Genomic DNA, 19,597 nt, shown 5'->3' with positions numbered 1-19,597 from the left:
ACTGTGGCTGCTTGTGGCTGCTTGAGGAAGCTCACCCAGAAAGAAAGCCACAGGTACCCCCAGCATACACTCACCTCTGCCCCTCACCATGCAGTCACTGCACTGTACTTCCATGGGTGCAGCCTCCTGTCCCTCACCATTTATTCAGTCACAGTGCTGCCAAGCAGGGGAAGCTCCCAGCACACTCTGCTCCCAGCAATGCATCCAGCTCCCCCAGACAAATCTGGCTCATGGTTGCACACTCACTTTGCACAGCGGTTCCAGCATGCCCACAACCTGCAAGCTGTTCACTTATGGCTCGGGAGCCCAATGCAGCGTGGGGGTTGCAGAGCACTTTGTGAGGCCTCCCCCCTTTGCAGCTTTTTGTGACAGATACTAACGAAATGCTGCCGCTCGGGTGCCAAAGCCAAGTGGGACAGATGCTGGATGCGAGGCTTTCAGCAGTGCCCAGTGCCGGGTCTCACTGCCCATACAGTCACACAGCTGACAACATGACAAACACATGCTTTGCCTGCAGGATCCTCGGTGCCCAGCACTAGAATAAGGCACAGCCCCTTCCCTCCTGGTGTTGCATCGCTCCCAGCTATGTTTGCTTTACACTTTGGCACTGAGGAAACAGCAGATGGCACGGCTTCGCCTCTCTCTGTCACACGGCTTGCAGCACCCTCAGCTGTGCCAATGCCACCACGCAATACTCCTGCCCAGCGCTCCAAAAGCCTTGAGTTCAGGAGCTCCTGACCCCAAGCAGCTGGCTCACCCGCAGCCCCTCCAGCCCTTGGCCACGGGCACCACATGGCTCCCTGCAGTGCTGCGGCGCAGTGCCAGATGCGGTGCCAGGCACGGTGCACAGCCCCCACGGAGCTGGCAGGGGCTCGGCAGCAGGAGCCAACCCCCCGGCACGCCGCCCTGCCCGACGCTTAGCGGGGCACCCGAGCAAAACTGTTCGACATCACTTCCCAGTGGGGAGCCCACTCAGGCAAACAAACCCTGGCTGCATTAATCTCCACCGCCAGAGCCCAGCGGGCCGGTGGCGGGGAGGCCGAGGCTATTACCACGCTCCCATTCTCCCTCCTAATCCTGACTTCACACTTTAACCTGATTGAGCCTTGTTTGGAGAGCTGGCTCCCTGCGCGCCGCCAGGGGATTAGGGCCGGACGCAGCGGGGAGGTAAATCGCTTCCTAGTGGTGTCGGCCCCGTGGCCCCTGAGCCCCCCACTGCCTGCCAAGAGTGCTGTGGGGCTTGGCAGCCTCCAGTTCGGGGCTCCCCGTGCCATAGATTCTCATGCCATAGATGCCTGTACCTTAGATCTCCATGCCATAGATCCTTGGGGCCATGGCTCCTCAACTTAGCTGAGGTGAGTGAGGTGAGTACTGGAGGGGTCCCCATACCCTACACAGGCTTTCTAGACTGGGAGAGATGCTCCCACACCCCAGACTATGGGTGCTGCACTGGATGAGGTCCTGTCAGAGAAGTCTGTGAGCTCTCCAAGACACCTGGGACGGACCATCAGCCACCTGACCATGGTGCTGTGATGCAGCCTGCTGCTCCCACGTGTGCCATTTGTCCCAGAGCACAGGGTCAGACATCAGGGACTGCCCCACTAGCACAGCTCACATCACCTCCACCGCCTGACAGATGACAGGAGCAAGTGCGAAGGGACAGAACAAGCCTGCTGCAACACAGGAGATCAATAGACCCATCAGCACTCGCATCAGCTGCTGACAGACACGTCCCCCCGGGGTTCCCTGCCACAGCCCTGCAGGCGCAGGTGAGAAGTGGCTGCACCCTGCGCCAGCACCCCGCAGTGCCAGCATGATGTCAGGCTGCTGGATTTTTAATGGGCCCCGCCAGTCCAGCTGCCAGCAGGACCAAGGGGATGGGGCAACACCATCTCTGCCTCAAAGTGCCACCCCTGAGGTCAGCAGGGGTCTGTGCACTGCCAGCTGCCATCTACCACCCGCTGTGTGTGGGACAGTGGAGCTCAAAGCATTGGTGCTAATAACAGAGGAAAGAGATTATATGGCCTCTGGAAGCATCACCTGGGCACGGCCACCAATCAGCTGGAAGGGACTGTCACCAACCAGAATCCCTCCTCCCGTCATCCTGCTGCAGAAGGACCTGCAGCACACCCCATCCCCACCAGATACTCATGGGGGATGTGAACCCAGGGTGACCCTGATGCTGGCACCCCTTGCCCAGCTGCAACTCTAACCTCTTTCTGCCCCTCCTGGGGCTGCTCCTATGGAGGTTGAAGGGCGAGCAGCTGGCTGGTACAGGGAGCATCCATCCATCCTCCCATTGGCAGCCGGAGCGGGAGCTTCGTCAGGTGGCCCCAGCCACTGACAATTATGTGCTGAGTAAATCGATGGGCTATAATTGGACTATTAAGATCTCATTATCCTCCTGGCTCCTGGTGCCGCAGCCCACAGCGTACTGGGGAGACCGTGACCTGCATGCAGCCAATGAGGCTGTGTGCTGCCCCATGAGCCTGTCTACGCAGTGGGGGTGGGATGCACAGAACTATGTGCCCATCGCTGCACCCCAACATGCAACCTGGGCAGCTCCAAGCTGTGCAATTGTCCTGCCAGGGAGACAGGTGGATGGCCACCACCAACACATAGCCTCTCAGTGCCAACAGCAACTGTGGCAAGTGGTGGTGCATCAGGGGCACCAGGACTCAATGTGGGCACAGGAGGACACGGGGATGTGCGATGACCACACTGTGCAGTCTAGGTTTTGCTGAGTGGCTCCTGCGTGGGCTGAGCTGCACATGCAGAAGCACAGGGCCTCAGCTCCGCAGGAGGGAGGGTGTTGTGCTAACAGAGGAGCTGGCTGACGAATAGAGGAGAGGGTGGGCGGGAGACGGAGGGGGAACAAAACATCTGCCACCCACCCTGGAGCCTCTTCAGAGGGGGAAACAAGTTAAAAGCAGCAGCTCTAATAGCAACACAAGCAAAATAACAAGCTGCACGCCCTGTTTGGCTGTCACCGCCCCCTCCCCATGCCGTCCCTTTGTTCCAGCAGTTCCTTACCCGTGGAAGGGGAGTGGGCATGCGGCCCGACGCGCAGCCAATGTGGCTCCAGGGTGCCCATCGCAGCCCCATACACCGTGCTGGGCTGGGCTTTGCTGGGTGCAGGCAGTGTGCCATGCCGGGAGCCATGCTGGGCACAGGGGAGCATTGCACCCTGCAGCATGCAGCCTTGCAACGCTCCTCCAAGGCGTAAATGAAAAAGCAAACAGCTCTTCTGCCGAGCCCTGTGGGGAGCTGGCTGGGCCTCTCGTTAGCAGCCTTGTCCCGGGGTTTGCTGAGCTCAGAGCTAATTGACTCCCAGCCTCTGAGGCTTTTAATTGCTAATAAGTGTGAAGGCAGCCCTGCCAGCCCTCCTGGATTCCTCCGAGGTGTGAATGAAGCTGAACCAAGCAGCCCGAACCAGCCAGGCTGAGCCACCCGGCCGAAGTGGCACTCCTGTGGTGGCGGCTCCCAGCCCTGCTCCCACCTCTGGGAAGGGGTGAGGCAAACTCCCCCCACCGTGGTGGCACGGTGCTGCTCTGCACCCCTTTTTCTCTTCTCCAAAAAACACTCAAATTCCAACACATGGGCTAAAAATACACCCCGGTCTGCCAGGGGCTCTGCCTGCTCCTGTGTCTCTTGGATGATTCTACCCAACTTAATTACATTCATGGGTATGAAATCACCAGTAAGTAATTAGACAGCCCCATTCCCACTTAATACGCCAAAAGCTGCCTCCTAATTAAATATTATAGGGATTTAAAAGCATTTTTGACAACATATTAGATATGTAAAATGCTGCAAATTAGCTGGCTCCGCCACTGAAACGCTGCCAGGGAACAATGCGTCTTCGCGGCTGGGAAGAAATCTGGGACATCGCTTCATGTAAATTGGGAGAAGGGCCCATTCTTCTGGCACTGCTTCTCAGTGGGGTTTGGGATTGGTGAAGCACAAAGGCTGCAGCCCTTTCGGTGGTGTGCAGCGTGAACATCCCAGTGGCAACCTGCAGGTTCAGCATAGGGTGAGCCATCCCCCTGCACACCCTCTGGCTAAAAAGCAGATGGCTTTGGGCTCATCCTCACATGCAGCCCATGCAGGTGGGACTGTTGGGATGGAGCCAAGGGCCATGGAATGCTGCTGGGCAATGTAGCCCAGCCCAGCTCATAGCTGTGCCAGTGCAGGGCTCTTCCCCTGAAAGCAATACAGAGATCAGGAGATTTGTAACAGAAACAGCTGGGAGCGAAGGAGGGGAACAGCACCAGGTCTGCAAACTCACAGGGTGTTTGAAATTCACACTTCAAAGTTAATATCCAGCAGCCTGGGCTGCCTTTTCTGCATGTGGAGGCAGGGAGCAGAGCAGCTCCTACTGCAAAAGCTGAGTTTTCCCCACAGAAGCATAGCTCAGAGCCAGGCTGGGATGGGGGATGCAATCCCAAACCAGGCCAGGCTCAGCGTGATAATGCCCTCTTGCTAAACCCCTGGGATTCAGCATCTAAGTGCATCAAAGATGGGCTTTGGGCTGGCTTAAAAAGACACCCTGATAGAAAATCTGCCGTGACAAGATCCCCCCCAGCCATCTGCAGCCTCTGTGCAGCATCCCAGAGCCTTGCATAAGGCAGCAACTGGAGAGAAACCTCCCTCTGCAGTTGGGCACCGAGCCTTCTGCTCAGCCCTGAGCTGGTGCAGAACCCCCTCATCCCAGCCTCATATCTGCAATCCAGGGACAGACTGGGGCATGAAGATGCTGTGCACAGCTGGGGAAGTGGTCCCACCGCCTGCTTTGCAGTAGGAAAGGGATGTGCAGCAGCACTGACAACAGCCTGTGCCCCTCATTATTTTTTCACTGCAAGAACTATCCTATCCCTTATCAATAATTCACAGGTACAAACGATAATGCTCACTGCCCTGGTCTGGGAGCCACATGCTCCTGGCAAGGGGGATGAGGCCGGGGCGATTGCTATTGTTAATGCGTGCTGTGGGGGAGAGGGAGGAGGAGGGGAGGATAAATATTTAACACTGCATCTCTGAGCAAACATCCATGAGGGCTGAACACGGGCTGTACGCAGAGCTGTTCCCCATTAGCATGCTTAAAGCTATCAGAGCAGGAGGACCACCCCCACTTCAGTGCTCAGCCTTGAGAGGGCGGCTGGAATACAGTCCTTTCCTGCCCATTCCCCTGTGCAGACCACAGAGATTGTTACCTTGGGCAGGAGCACCCCCAGCTCCCCGCAGGGGCTGTACCTCAGGCCCTACCTTGGTGCTGCTGGGTGGCCACGCTGTGCGGCAGCATCACAAAAGGGACACAAAGAGCCACACACCGCTTCCTCTCCCGGCCTTTCTTTTTGCCATGTCGAGGGGCAGCTTGGTGTGTAATTCCCCAGGGCGGGAGGGGAGAATAGGTGCCTTTGTTGAAGAGGCTGGAGGGGGAAAAAAGAAAAAACCACCCACAAAAAAAACCCACAACAAAACAAGAACAAAACCCAAGCCCGGCCACATGGACAGGAACACAAAGATCCCCGGAGCGTGCGGAGGAATTCCTGCAGGCAGAGGACTGGGGAGCAGCGGGCTGCAAAGGACACTGCGTCCACCTCCTCCCCTGAGTGCTCAGTATTGAGAAGCTCTCTTTGGTTCAAAAGCCAGATTTATGCCTACTCCAAATTTGTCTGCTTTCAGCCTCCGGCTACCAAGCAATTTTATGCTTTTTGTCTTTATTTTCCCTTTATTTACTTTTAAGAGAATTAGTGACACGTTTACATTCTGGCTTCTCCCATCACAGGTATGCATGGGCAGCGATGAAACCCCTCCTAGCCTACTCCCACAAGCACTAAATAGGCCAAACGCTGCAATTCCCCTCACTTGGAGGCAGCTTTTCCAGATCCCCCCAGTAATCGCTGTCTCATTTCCCAGCATCTCTGAAGCCTGGGCCCCAAAGCAGAAGCAACGCTCACATCCCACGCAGTGACCCCCATCCCGCTCTGCCCACCCCTCTCCTCTAACCCCACATCCCACAGCAGGCTGTGTCGCTGCTAAGTCATTTTCAGCATCCCCAGATGCTGCTCCCCGCCTTGGAGCCCTGACCTACATTTTTCCCAGCTGAAGGACCTCGCGTGCGGCTGATGCCAGTGTGGGTGTTACAGAGGAGCTGCGCACTCCCGTTCATGCTGTAGGATGGGCGCTGTGCTGCACCACCAGCCCCAGTCCTTTCCCCTATACGTCCAAACCCGTGGTTTCTTCCCCAGCCACACTGCTCGCACAGCACTCACCATACACTGGAAGCAGCCAGAGGGTTGGCCAAACTCAATGTTGTCACCAAGGGATGGGGAACCCAATGGGGCAGGAGCAGAGCCCAGCCGTGATTTCCCTGAGAGGCCACCAGTGAATCACTCTGTCAGAGCTGCTATGCTGATTTTGCAGAATATTAATGTTTTCACTGCCATATCCTTCAGGCAAGAGGAAAATGACTTGCAGAAGTCTCGGTATATCATGTCAGCGCCGGTGCTACTTATCAACCCAATTTGTCAGCTCGTCAAAAAAAAAAAAAAAGAAGAGAGATCTGGTTTGTTTGACGAGAGCAATTTTCCATGTGGATTGGCATTAATTATCCTTTAATTCCTCCCTGATTGCCGTCCATGTCGCTGCCGCCGCTGGGACTGGCAGTGCTGCACTCACCCCAATGGAGGACCTGCTGCTCTCCAGGCAAGGAGTGGGCTCTGTGCATCCCTATGGGGTCCTGTTGGGATAGGGAATTGCCTGCCCTGCCAGACCTATTCTCCCCTGGACTGGGAGCCTCCTGGAGAAGCCAAGCTTTGCTTTCTCTCTGGTTAACCCCCCGACTGGGGTTGGATTGTGAGGCTGTTTCCCAGTCCGGGATGCCCATCTGGAAGCCATTAGGCACCTTTAATCCCCCTCATCCATTCTGGTGCTGTCTGAGCTCCCCCCAACCCAACACACACAAATGCTACCATTGAAGCAGTTAATTTAAACAAATTCTGCCCAGCCGCCACCTCGAGCGGTGATGAAAAAGCTGAACGGAGCAGCTCAAAGCCAAGGGGGGAGAATGAGGAAAAAAAAATATAATGAAAGGAAAAAAAAGAGAGAGAAAGAAACCCACTCGGATACCCAGAAAGACCAGCTGCATCCTCCCATCCCAGCCAGTCCTCCCCTCTTGCAGGCAATCAGATAGCATGCAGGCTGTGTAATTGGATGGCAAAGGATAGAGAGAGACATCTTAAAGCTCGGGTCTAATCTCATTAACACCCGGCTGCGGGGATGCTGTGAAATTGCGGGATGCAGGAATGAGCAACACGCTGCTGTGCCCATGGGGAAGAGAGCAAGTGAGGCGGAGCAGGATGAGGAAATGCCTCCGGTCTGAGAGCAAGTGATGGAAATGCCACCGAGCATTGGGAATATTGGCTTTTCCCTTTTCATCCTGTATGCAAAAGCCACTGCCACAGACCAGCACGTACCCAGCAAAACACATGGATGTACATGGCAGCTTGTGGCAAATCTGGACCTTAAGCCCCCCAAAAAACACCCCAAGTGGGTGCCACAATGGGATCAGGCCCCAACCCGCATCCCCAGGACCCCGTTGCCCAGGCGACCCACAATAGCGCCGGCCCCTGGGAACAAGCATCCCAAGCCCAGAACTTGGATTGGGGGGTTGGGGGAGAGATGCCCACCCACCTGTGGGGATGAGGGCTGGACAAAAGCTCCTTTGAGTGCCACAGCCCCCATTGCTGTGCACAGGGATGAGATGCAGGTTCCAAATTGGCACTGGATGGGTCTGGGGGGTGAGAGTGGTTTTTTTTGGGGCTATTGGGACCATCACTACCCAAACACTTAAAGGATGGCCGAGCTCCTCTCACCTGAAGAAAACCTCTTGCCTCCAGCCCTGGGATCTGAACGACTCTCTGAGCAAATCTGCCCCAAACTCCTTCTCCCACTGGAGGGAGGGTGGGGGGAGGTGAGGAACACATTGTATGCCCCTACTGCCATTTCCTGGTTTATGGACAAGATGAGAGCAAGACATCTTTGGTTACAAACGGCTCCCACGGGAGCAGTAAAAATTTATCCAGCTTTTCCTGTCCTGAAGCAAAATACACACACAAACGGGGACCGGTGCCTCGGGGAGGTGCAAAAACCTGGGGGAGGGGGTGGGTATGACCCTGTAATCCACAGCTCTTATGGGGGACTACGGCCGTCAATATCTGGCTGGTTAAGTGAGGATAAGCCTGGGATGATCATTCATTTAGCACAGCCAAAGAACCAGCCCACACCTCCCCAAACCCACCCCCATGCACGACACATCACCAACCACATCTGCGGGATATGCGTGCCGGGGCACTGAGTTACCATCTCCTTTAAAAGCACCACACAATGCTCCTTTCTCCTACGTCCTGGAAATCAAACTACCGAAGGAAAATTCTGCTCACAATGCTTTAAAATTGCTTTGAGCCTTCCTATGAACAGAGCCGTTAAAGCAGGAGGGAGGAAATGCCTTTCTTCTGCCACCAAAACTCACAGACAAAGGGATCCGCTCCTGAGAGCACTTTGTAACTCTTTCAGAGGAACAAAGGTGACACGGGGCACAGTGCAGGCAGCGCGGGCTGCAACGTGCAGTGCTCCCATGCACCCAGCACTGGGAAGACGGGTCTTTGCTGTTCGCTCATTTTCCTTGGAGGTAGATTCCCATTTACTGGGGCAGGGAGGTGAGCAGGGCTGCCCTGCATGGGACAGAGGGGCCCTCTCGCTTCAGCTCCTTTGCCTTAATTGCATTGGGAAAGTTAAATCTGAGCTGTGTACCAGTGCTGAGAGGCAGTGTGGTAGATCTGAGGGGTGAGCACGGTGCCGGCATGAGGGTGGGAAGCGCCGGGGCACCACGGCAGCCCCTCGCCGCCTGCCTGGCAGCATCCCTGCGAGGTCACCTCCCCACCTATTAGTGGCACATTTGTTTCCCCGCGTTTCCTTAGAGCTGTCACGAGCCACACTGACTCTTTGTTCCTGGGGGCTGCGAGGGGGCCTCTTTTCCCCTCCCCAGCTGGCAGGGGGGGGGAGTCCTGCCTCACATAGACCCCACAGCCCCCTCAGCCATTCCCCTCCTGATTGGTATTCGGGGGGACGTGTCCCAGCCCAACCCCCCCCCCAGCCCTGCTCTGTCCCCAACAGAAGGGTCTTTGTCGGAGAGCACAGGGGGATCCAGCACCCGGAACGGCCATACTGTACAGCATCCCCTGCACCCGGACAACAACATCGGGGCACACCACCTCACCCCAATGTTTCTCCATCTCTCCCACCCAGGGTTTCTGAGGAGCGGTCACTGGTGCAGTCTCGCAAGCAACGCCTCCCACGCACAGCCAGCCCCATCCGAGCGGGGCCCGCTTTGTTATCCCTTCCTCCGACAGCTCCTTTTTCACTTGTCACCCTGTTTTGCTACTATGCAGCTCACAGCTTCCTCCTGCACAGTCGCGGTCTCCTTCTGAAGGAGGCAATTTGCATTTTCTCAAGTTATTTATCATCGCCCGATTTTTTCTCTGCCTGCCTTCAGAGGGGCAAGTAGGGCTGTTTTGGGGCCAGACGCAGGGATGGCAGTGAGGAACTGCCCCATAGCTCACTGCAGTGCCCCTTCCTCTATCAGAGCACCCAGCTGCAGAGGTCACCTTCTTGCCTGGGTGATTTTCCCCATTGGGAGCAAAGATGCATGTTTTATCAGCTCGCCACTTTGCAGGAGACGCACCCCCAGCCCGCCACGCTTTGTTCTTCCGTCCGGCGCTGACAGTTTAATTAAACCCGGTTTGAGATGGGGTCACCTGGGTCAGGCGCACTCCAGCAAAACCTCAGATCAGCGCCATTTCCAGCCAGAGGCGCTGCTTAATGAGCTGTCCGCTCATTAGGGCGGGTAGGGATAAGGGAGGCCACGCAGTGTCCCTTGCCACCATGGGTCCTGCACGGCCCTTTTGCTGCCACTTCCCCTGGAACCACCCTGGGGGCACCTGGGTAGGATCCAGCCTCACACACAGCCCTCTGCATCCAAACCCCCAACCCATCCATTATCTTGAAGAACAAATGATCTCTACAGCCCAGATCTGAGCAACTCATTGCAGCTTACACAGAGCTGGGAGTCCACAAAGCACCGCCAAACTGGGTTCAGTTTTGATGCTGTGATTCAGGAGGTGGAAGAAGTCTTCCTCCATCCCGACCTGAGCAAGGTTCTCTCCGTGCCTGCAAGAGATCCCCATGGCCAGGGGCAGGGAGGGGGTGGTGGGGCCACCCCAGATCCATTTCATAAGGTCAATAAGCACAGAGCCTGGCGGAGAGGCTCCGATTTCAGCTCAAGCAGAGCCAATTTCAATTTACCTTGAACCCATTCCCCACTGACTCATACCCCCACAGCCCAAGCCGTGCTTGCTGCAGTTTCAGAGTGTCCTTATGACCTCCGGCATCACCACAGCAGCACGGTTTCAGATCTCACCTCCCGCTAAGGCAGCGTGACTGGGCGTCTAGACGAACTCTGCACTGGGCACCCCTTCCCTGCCGTCCCCAGCACAGTCCTGATTAACAAAGCCGCCAGAAGAGCCAGCAGCAGGTCCCCTGCTCCCCAAGGGATGCTCCAGGGACCCGGTAATGCCTAGTGCAGGAGGCTGCAGAACTCAATGGAAACATTAATGTTTTGCAGTGTTTTTGTTGCACAACGGGCGGCTGGAGGATGGGCCGTTGCTGGTGCCGTGCTACTGCACAGCTGAGCTCAACAAATGCCATTTGATAATTAATTGAACGCCTGTGCTATCAGCTGCCATTACCTAGGCCCATCGCTGGCTCTCGGCCACCATTTCACACATCCCACGCTGGCAAACCCACACGGCAGTTTAACCCTTCATTAAACACCGGCAACCAACTCCTGGCACCAGCCACAGCCAGCATTGCTCCCCGGGCACAGCCACATCCTGGCAGCATGGGGACCAGAGATGTGGAGCATCCATCCACGCTCAGCACCCAGCCCAAGCCACCACAAGTTTAGGACAGGGCAAAAATAATCAACAACAAATTCCCCCAGGGGCTGCCCCTCCTGCCCCACACATCCTTGGCAAGGGAGGTACTCACAGCCTGGACAGGGCCTGGTTGTGCTGGAAGAGGAGCTCAGGCAGGGTATGCAGCTGGTTGCGGTTCAGCCGTCTGTAGGAAGGAAGAAAGGGTCATGATAAGGGGGGAAAGCAGCCAGTCTCACCCAGGATGCAGCTTTGGGTTGCTCCTGCTCCCAGGTGAATGGGAGCCAACTGGGCATTAATAGATTTACTCACAATATTGCAATTATATGCAGACAGGACTCCAAGCTGTTAAATGCTGATTGCTGTTTAACTGCACTGTTAACCTGCTGCTCACTCAGCTCCTAATATTTGCTTGAGCAGCCTTGATGTGGTTTAAGCTGCTGAGCTATTTTATTGAATGCTGAACTGTACCTTAGAGCTCCCTGGTTCACATGCAGGACGCAGCTGATAACAATGGTAGTGATTTGTGTTTAACCTGCCCCTCACCTCAAAGGCATCAGAAAGGGCTTTAAGATCTGTAGAAACAGCAATAGGTTTGCTACCCACACTGCTGTGCATCAGTGATGCTGTTTGAAGTCAAGCAGCACAGATGTGCTACGGGTTAATGCAGAAAGTAAAGGATGCTTGCAATGAGCAGAACTGGCTGCTTGGTGCCACCCGCCCGCACACCACCACTCACAGCCGCTCCAGCTCCTTCATGTCATCAAAGGCACCACGCTCCACCACACTGATCTGGTTTTCCATCAGCTGCCTGCAGAGAGGTACATGGAAAGAAGGGGTTGGCTTTTGAAAGTATGGTCCCCAACCAAACCCAACCACTCCCAACCTAACTCAACCCAACCCATTCCAGATCACCCTATCTCAATCCAACCTCTTTCTCCCTGCTGGAAGCCCACCGTGCTCCATCCCAAGGCTGATGCCAACCAGCAGGTACCCCCAGAGGACTCAGCCCCATCCCTATCTCCCCTGGGTGCCGCAGGCTGATCATGCTTCCTGCTGGGAACTCACAGGACACGGAGCTGCTTCAGACCAGAGAAGTCATTCTTGTGGATACGCGTGATGTTGTTGCCATTGAGCTCCCTGGGAAGAGAAGAGGTAGAGGTCAGTGTGGAAGCACTCAGGAGCCATGCAGCTACCTGGAAACTTCCCACAAAAAGAACAGGCAAGGGCCAAAGTACAGCTGTGACCATTGCATCCTTCATTGGGAATGGCTGCTGGCCCTGGAGAGGACAGAGACCACAGACTGCAGCCAACAGTGCACAAACTTGCATTGCTCAGGGACCACAGAGCAGTAAGAGGTGCCCTGCCCTCCCAGCATGCCTGCCCCCATGCTAATGCCCCCCCAGGACAGGAGTTCTGCAGCCATCATAAATGCAGAGTGCAGCCCAGTGAGGACAGAAGCTCCTGCTTGGATGTAAATTGCCCCATGGGGCAATGCAGCAAACGTCTGGCAGGCTCATCCTGAATTCATGGAGCCACTCAGAGAGGGCAGGAGCAATGAGAAAACCAACAGCTGCCCCCCAGAAAAGTAGGATGGCTCCAGGCACACAGCTGCAAGTCACCCACAGGCATTAGGATGGGTTCAGTGCTCGGCCATCTCACACCACTGAAACAACCGCCTGGAGAATAAGTCACACTCCAAGGACTTCTGCCAGCCCAGTCAGCTCCTGTGTCCCACCTCTTCTCTTGGTGGAAATAAGGAAGAAAAGCTTTTGGAAGAATGGTCCCCAACCCATCTCAGCCCAATCCATTCCAACTCATCCCATCCCAACCCATTCCATTTCAACCTCTCTCTCCATTCCAACCTGACACCTGCCTCCACCAGTTCCACGGCCATGCGACGAGCTGGGGTCATTGCTGGGATGGCCCCAGAGGCAGCGAGCAGCATGTAGGGCCGCCCGGTACAGCCTGCGCAGCCGCGCACCCCGGGGTGCTACCATTGTCCTGCTGAAACGGCTGATAATGGCTAATGAGTTCCAGCTCGGCGTTATAGCCTCATAATTACACAGCTATTCAGCGGCTGAGATTGCCAGGCTCCTGCCATTATCCAGCCGTGTGTGCCTGTGTTGGGAAGGAGGCGGGGGGGGCACGTTACTAGGACACAGATGAATGCAAGCAGGGAATGAATAGAGGCTCCCCAGCCCCGGCGATTAAACCGAAACCCATGCTTGGGCTCTGCAGCCCCCCGGCTCGCTCTGCATGGCATCAGGCTGCGGCAAATGATGACCCTCACAGCAAAGTGGGAACGAACAGCAGGTAAAGCTTACTCGTAAGGATGCCGAGGCAACCCTGCTATTTAACTTCATGCCAATTTTCCCTCCTCCATTCCCCTTGTAGATAAATCACAGCCTGCCCTGCCCAGCGCACCGGCTTCCCGTGGTCCGGCTGCATGCTGTGCCCCCGTGCTTCCCTCCACACGGTGCTTGGGGATCGCCTGGCAGCGCTTCTGGGCAAGTCATTTTCATTGCAACCTTGAAGTTTCAGAACCCCCTTCCATTTCTCCCCAGGAAGAGGAAAGTCATTACAGCAAGCGATCCCCTCGCGACGGCGCTGGCGGATCATCCCGCTCCCAGATGGGATGTCGGCGCTGCGCAGGGCTCATTTGCTGGATTTGCATAGTCTGGGTTTATATTTGGTTTCTATCTTTGGATGGCTTTTTCCACTCCCGGGGGTTCTGCTGCATCTTTTCTCCTTGCAGCGCCTGAGCTACACCAACTCTGCTACAAACTCAGAGAGTGCAAATGCTGAGCAGTAATTCTTTAAACACAGCCAACGCGAGCAATATTTCCCCCGGCGCTGATTTACTGGGGAGGCACAGTGCTGGAGGCAGCACAGCCTATTTGTGCCTCACTGCAAAGCATCCCCTTTTGGCACACAGAGTCCATGCTCCAGCACACTCACATCTCTCCCAGCCTGGCGTCATCTGCAAACGCCATAAGCAGCTCTCTTCCCTCTAATGGGGACGCCAAGGAGAGCGAGACCCCAGACTGACCCTCTGTGCTCAGCACTGGGGGACAGAACAGCTGCAACCTTTCATCCTACACTTTTATTGCATTTTTCAAGACTTTCTGAGATTTGAGCTGGCTGCTTGAATGCCACAGGGCCACAGCGCAGGCTGTGAGCTGCAGAGCCCTCCACAGCCCTGGTGAAACAAATCCCCCCCACTGCCAACACAGAGGGATCCTCACTGCACAGATGCCCCACAGAGCAGGGTTCTGCACTATCTGGGCTCATTTCAGAACAATTGCTTTTTAGTGAAGAAGAAACCAAGCCTGCAGCACCGGCCCCCAGAGCACGAGGTACTGCGTAAGCTTTTATGAGGTACTAACCCAGGTTAGCATTGCGATAAATTTTTAAGCGCTACAAACAGCATTGATTGTGCCACCAGTGCCGAGGAACGGAAAGGCTTTCTGCTCTCCCTAAGCTCTCTCTGGGGTTTACACACCAGAGCCATTAGCTGCCGGCAGTTGGATGCACAGCATCGTGGTGCATCTTCTCTAACCACTCTCTGTTCTACAAGGTGCAACCCTGCCCACACCTCGCTTTGCTCAGCCCTCCCAGCATGGGGACAGCAGGACACAAGCATCCCACAAGCTGGGATGTGGGATGGGGATGCTGATGCCCGGCCCCCAGCTCCAGGTCTCCCATGGTATCCTGCACTGGGACTGGAGCTTCCCCCCCACTGCAAGCCGTGTGGGGGAATGCATTGTGCCCCTGCCTCCCCAGCTCCGTGTGCTGGGAGCTCACTTCTCTCCCACTCGCTGAGCCAAGGGTTGCTCCTTGGCTGCATCGCTTGAAAAATTCATCTTCCCTTTTTTCTGATCTTCCTCCTCCTAGCAGCCTCTCTCCCCCATAGGATGCTCTCCTCTGCTATTTTGAGAGGTGAGTGCATCCGACACGCACGCCAGGAAGGCAGGCGCTCAGCAGAGCCTTGGAGCCTGGATGCCCCAGCTCCCCTCCGCAGGCTGCACTCCCCCCGAGCTTCCTCATTTTATAGCTCACACAAACCACCCCGTGGTTCTACCAGAGGAAAATTCATTAGAAAACACTGACAGAGGAAACAATGAAACAGGGGAGCATGAAACTCAAGGCAAATGTATGCAGCGTAATGAGCCCGGCTGTGCAGTGTGTACAGCTGTGAGCATAGGGTGCTTCCTGCACCGCTGCTACCAATGTTTCAGGGCTGCAGCAGTGGCATTTGCAAGAGCACACAAGGGGCCAGCAATTAAGCCGGGAGCAGCTTCCCTTCCTCAGCACAATGCATCACCCCAGAGGAGCGAAGTGGCAGCACGTTTAAGGCAAAAATATCTATTTTAAAGGATGCTATAAAACAGAAGCGGGGAAGGGTTTATAGGGAAGCAATTGCTGTGCAGGGTGAGAAGTGGTCACCAGAGGCCAATCCGCCAGGCTTTATTGCCTGTTACCCGTGACTTCTCCCAACCAGGGGACAATAGATCCTCCACTATCAGCCTCAGCTCCATCAATACAAACACCACATAGTTTTTTAAACTAATATTTTTCCAGCATGCAATTCCACGGAGAGCGAGAACACAGCGTTACCATGGCAATATATAGACAGCATCTGCCTTGGACGTAGCTGAAGGGAGAAATTGGAATAGAATTGCAAATTTCCTCTGTCCAGGAAGGCTCCTAAGGAAGCACAACGCTGGGCTGGCAATGATGGGGTGCTGTGGGGTGCACAGTGAGGCTCAGCCCATTGGAGAGGGGGGAAAAGGGGTGAGAGGGCAGTGCTCTGCCATCAGCTGAAAACTTCCAAAGCAGAAGCAAGTGCAAGGCAATCAGACTCAATTGAGCCCTCATTAGCAAATAGCCGTGCTGGAAGCAGCCATTTGATGGCAGTGAATTTGCACCGATCCTGCTGCCACACGGAGAATTACCCAACAAGAGCTATCTGCTCTTCGGAGTCGCTGCCAGAGAAAGCCACCAAAGGGTGTGATCCAGAAACGATGTGAGCTCAGACCTCATCCCGGGTGCTGCTGCCCCGACCCCATACAGCAGCACCCAACACCGCCCAGGGGGCACTGCAGGACGCCTGGGAGAAAGCCTGCTGCCTGCAGACGCCGTGCCAGATGCATGGTGCAACAGGCGGCCAGCCTGGCAGCGGGGACAGCCTGCTCCTGCTGCATAGCCCGGGGGCGCGAGGTTGCAGCTTCTTTCTGAGGAATCTGAACTGGCTGCTGAGCTGCTCCACCACAAACGCATTGCTCAGAGGTGGGACCTGTTCTGCACAGACACCTTGAGCACCTGCGAGGGTGTGCAATAATGCTGTGAGTAGTTTCCTGGCAAACAACACGCACGAGAGAGCAACACATCTACCTCAGCCCAGCCGCCAGGTCTGATAGCAGAAGCTGCACGACAATACAGAAACCCCACACCACCTCATAGAGATGGGCAGGGTGCCCAGCAGGTCATCAGATACAGGCGGGACCAAGGGAAGATGTGCCCGTGGGGCAGCAGTGAGATACTTCAGGGTCACAGCCCACCCATCCCCTTCATTAGGGTGATGCTGAGCACAGCCCAGTGTGGAGCAGCTGCTGCAAAGCCCACTGTGCTCCCCAGGGAGTGAATAGGGCTGGTGCAGGAGTGGCTCTGCCCAAGCCATGCTCCAGACATGGGCACCCCAGAGCTTGCAAAACAGCTCTATAGGACAGCAGCTCGTAGTCATGGGGTAATAATCACTTGGAGGAGGATAATTATGGCAGAAGAGAAAACCCCATGAAAGCAGTGCCCTGCAGAGCTGGCGCTGGGTGCAGTCAGGGCAGCTGCCAGGCTGCTTGTATGCAGTCCCTGCCTGCCAGCCCCAGCTGCAAGCACAGGGCATGTTCACAGACCAGCGAGCAACAGAGCACAGCACTGGGGTAGGAGGAGCAGTGTGTGGCTGTCACAGGGCCACTGCTCAGGGTGCGTACTGACAGGGGGCACCCGCTGTCCCCAAGCAGAGGAGAGAGGCTGGGAGCAGCCCCACTGGGAGTAGGTGCACCCATACACCAGGAACCTGTATGTCTGCACTATGACTGCACTCCATAGGATAAAAGTTCTCCCTATGGGGGTCCACTACAGACATCTGGGGACCCTCCCAACATTTATGAGGGGGGCTCAGCAGGGGGATGCTGGTGCAGGGGACTCATGGGGCTGAAGGCTGCTCACACTGCAGAGCACAGAAAGCACGGGAATAGGACCCAATCCCTGGCACCACACATCATTTCCAGGAGGGATTACCAGGGACAAAGGGGTGCAAAGGAATCCAGGATGGTGAGGACCCACAGGCAGCCCCCTCCAGATGCACGGGTGCCCAAGGACAGGTCACAGTGGGGACAGCTGCATACTTACTTACGGGCACCGTTGTAAACATGCCCTGGAGCAAGCAAGCCCCTGGGCACTGATCTGACCCCCGGCAGCTCCACACATAACACACGCAGTCACACGCGGGACCCCTCGCACATCCCTCCCGCAGCCAGCTATACACTCACCCTGCCCCGCTGGGCTCTAGCGCACGCACAGATCCCTTCTCGCCGCCACGGTTGGGACGCTGCGGGCGCAACCGCTCCGCGCACGTCCCCTCGGACTCCCGCTCGCAGCCCCCCGACGGGTTCCCCCCGCCGCTCCCCGCACAAAGGAGCCCCGCGGTACTCACAGGCGCTCGGTGCCGCGGGGGATGCTCTTGGGCACGGCTCGAAGGGCCGTACCGTGGCAATCCACCGTGGTGCCGCTGCAGGCGCAGAGCGGCGGGCAGGCTGCGGCGCGGCCCCGGCACAGCGCGGCGAACGCCAGGAGCCAGGCGGCGGCCCGCAACCCCACCGGGACCCCCGCTGCCCCTCCGGAGGTCGGGGCCGCGCCGGGCGGCACCGCCATGGCAGCGGGCAGCTAAACGGAGAGAGCGCTGCGCATCACCGGGCGCGCGGCTCGGTTTGGCACGGCGCAGCCCCGTCGAAGAGCGCCCGCACTCCTCACTGCCGCCCCATCCCGCAGCCCAGGCACAACCTCCGCGTTGGCTCCTCCCTCCCTCCGCCCTACCCGCCCCACCGAGCCCCCCCCTCCACCCTGTGCCGCCGCCCCTCCCCGCGCCCCCGGCACGGTAGTGGGAACCGTCGGGGCTCTGTGCCGCGCTAACCACTCGGCTCCGCTCGGAAGGCTTGGGGTGGGCAGAGGACGGGGAACGAGAGATAGGACAGGGCATCCGCATCCTCTCTTTGGAGGGTACGAAAAGCTCCTGCATCCCCGCGTGCTCCAGGCACAGTTGGACCATTTCCCAATCCCTCCCCCCATGAGCTCTGTCTCCATCGGCCTGGTGAGACGGGAGAGGTGCCGAGTCCCTCTCGCAGGGAACCTGCAGCCGTGCTCGAGTGCAACTCAGCTCTGTTCTTTGCCCCACGCACAAAGCAGCAAATCTTACAGTCCCGGCTGAGGTGCTGTCTGCATCCTTTTCCATTCCAAGGGAAAATCTCGATAAGTAAAGCAACAAAAAAGCCTTTGTGACCAATCTACCTAAAAAGCAAAACATACCTGTTTCAATGCCAAGAAACACAAAACAAAAAGAAACCACGAAGCCAAGAAATCTTCTGAGCTCGGTCCCAAGCTGTTGATGTTTTAGAACTATGAATGTTGCATTCAGCATCACCCTCCCCAGGGTCCACAGGTGAGAAGCAGGAGGGTGTAACTGGGAGGGCTAATGTTAACAATGACACCTGCAGAACCTCCCAGCTGTAAAGAAACTTGCAGGCATTTTGTAACAGCAGGGAGAGCCCTGGCTGCTGGAGCAACTGCTGCAGCTTTCCTTGGAGGAGGAATGCAGGGATGGCAGCAGGTCCTGAGGCCAGGAATGCCTCTTAAATCAGTGCCACCCCATACAGTGCAGAACAAACCAATGATCCTTAAGCAGAAAGAGTGAAGGGTACGCTCAGGGTCTCTCTCTGAGCAAGAGCTACCTTGCATACACGGAACTGCACCGGGTTGGCGTGGACTGGCAACCCTTTCCCATCCAAAATGCTGGCTCCCATCATCTGTCTGCATTTTTGTGACATCTCCTTCCTCTGGCCCCAGTCCCAGGAGGAAGCTGTGGCTGAGATGCATGAAAGGGGTTTGTTCCCTGTTGCTACACAGCAGTCCTGACAGCGAAGAAGATGAGCAGCTTCCCAGGGGCTGGGAGCTGACCCTGTGTTGGCACGGCATCAGCAGGGCTCCTTTGGGGACTCTGGTGGCAATGACACCACAGAGCACCCAGAGGGAACCAAGTCACAGTGCTGAAGAGTTCAGCTGAATTTCTGGGGTGAAGGTTGTTTCCCAGCAGCAATGTGTTCCCCAAAGCCACAACCGAAATGGGATGGCTGAGGATATGGGATGAGATCCTCCAAAAGTGCCACACGGGGTGGTGTTTGCTTTGGAGAGCAACATCTGCATGGGTGAGGCCCAGTGTGCCACTGAATATGGATGAGGAGCTGGGAGGAAAAGAAACCTCTAACTTTCCTTTATCAGGGGAGGCCTGGTCCTGCCGTCTGCCGCTGGGATCTGGGCCAAACTGCTTG

The 19,597-nt window shown here is 56.4% G+C and overlaps 1 protein-coding gene across 2 annotated transcripts in view; it reads right to left on the bottom strand.

Annotated features, from left to right (window-relative positions):
- The window catches only part of SLIT1 (slit guidance ligand 1), a 31,152-nt gene extending 13,095 nt beyond the window's left edge, over positions 1–18,057 (bottom strand). For both annotated transcript variants that reach the window (XR_011904198.1, XM_072340892.1), the window contains exons 1-4: positions 17,710–18,057; positions 12,063–12,134; positions 11,734–11,805; positions 11,110–11,181 (exon numbers count right to left, since the gene is read on the bottom strand). Coding sequence is in view for 1 of the 2 variants with exons in the window: in XM_072340892.1 (XP_072196993.1) it covers positions 11,110–11,181; positions 11,734–11,805; positions 12,063–12,134; positions 17,710–17,927 (434 nt within the window). In the remaining variant the exon portion in view is untranslated. The remainder of the gene's footprint in view (positions 1–11,109; positions 11,182–11,733; positions 11,806–12,062; positions 12,135–17,709) is intronic.
- Between the last annotated feature and the right edge of the window lie 1,540 nt (positions 18,058–19,597).

The sequence above is a fragment of the Excalfactoria chinensis genome, chromosome 6 (assembly GCF_039878825.1).
Source record: "Excalfactoria chinensis isolate bCotChi1 chromosome 6, bCotChi1.hap2, whole genome shotgun sequence".
In the NCBI taxonomy this organism is placed as follows: domain Eukaryota; kingdom Metazoa; phylum Chordata; class Aves; order Galliformes; family Phasianidae; genus Excalfactoria; species Excalfactoria chinensis.
Note: the sequence above shows the minus strand (reverse complement) of the source record. Positions and strands in the feature narration are given on the sequence as shown.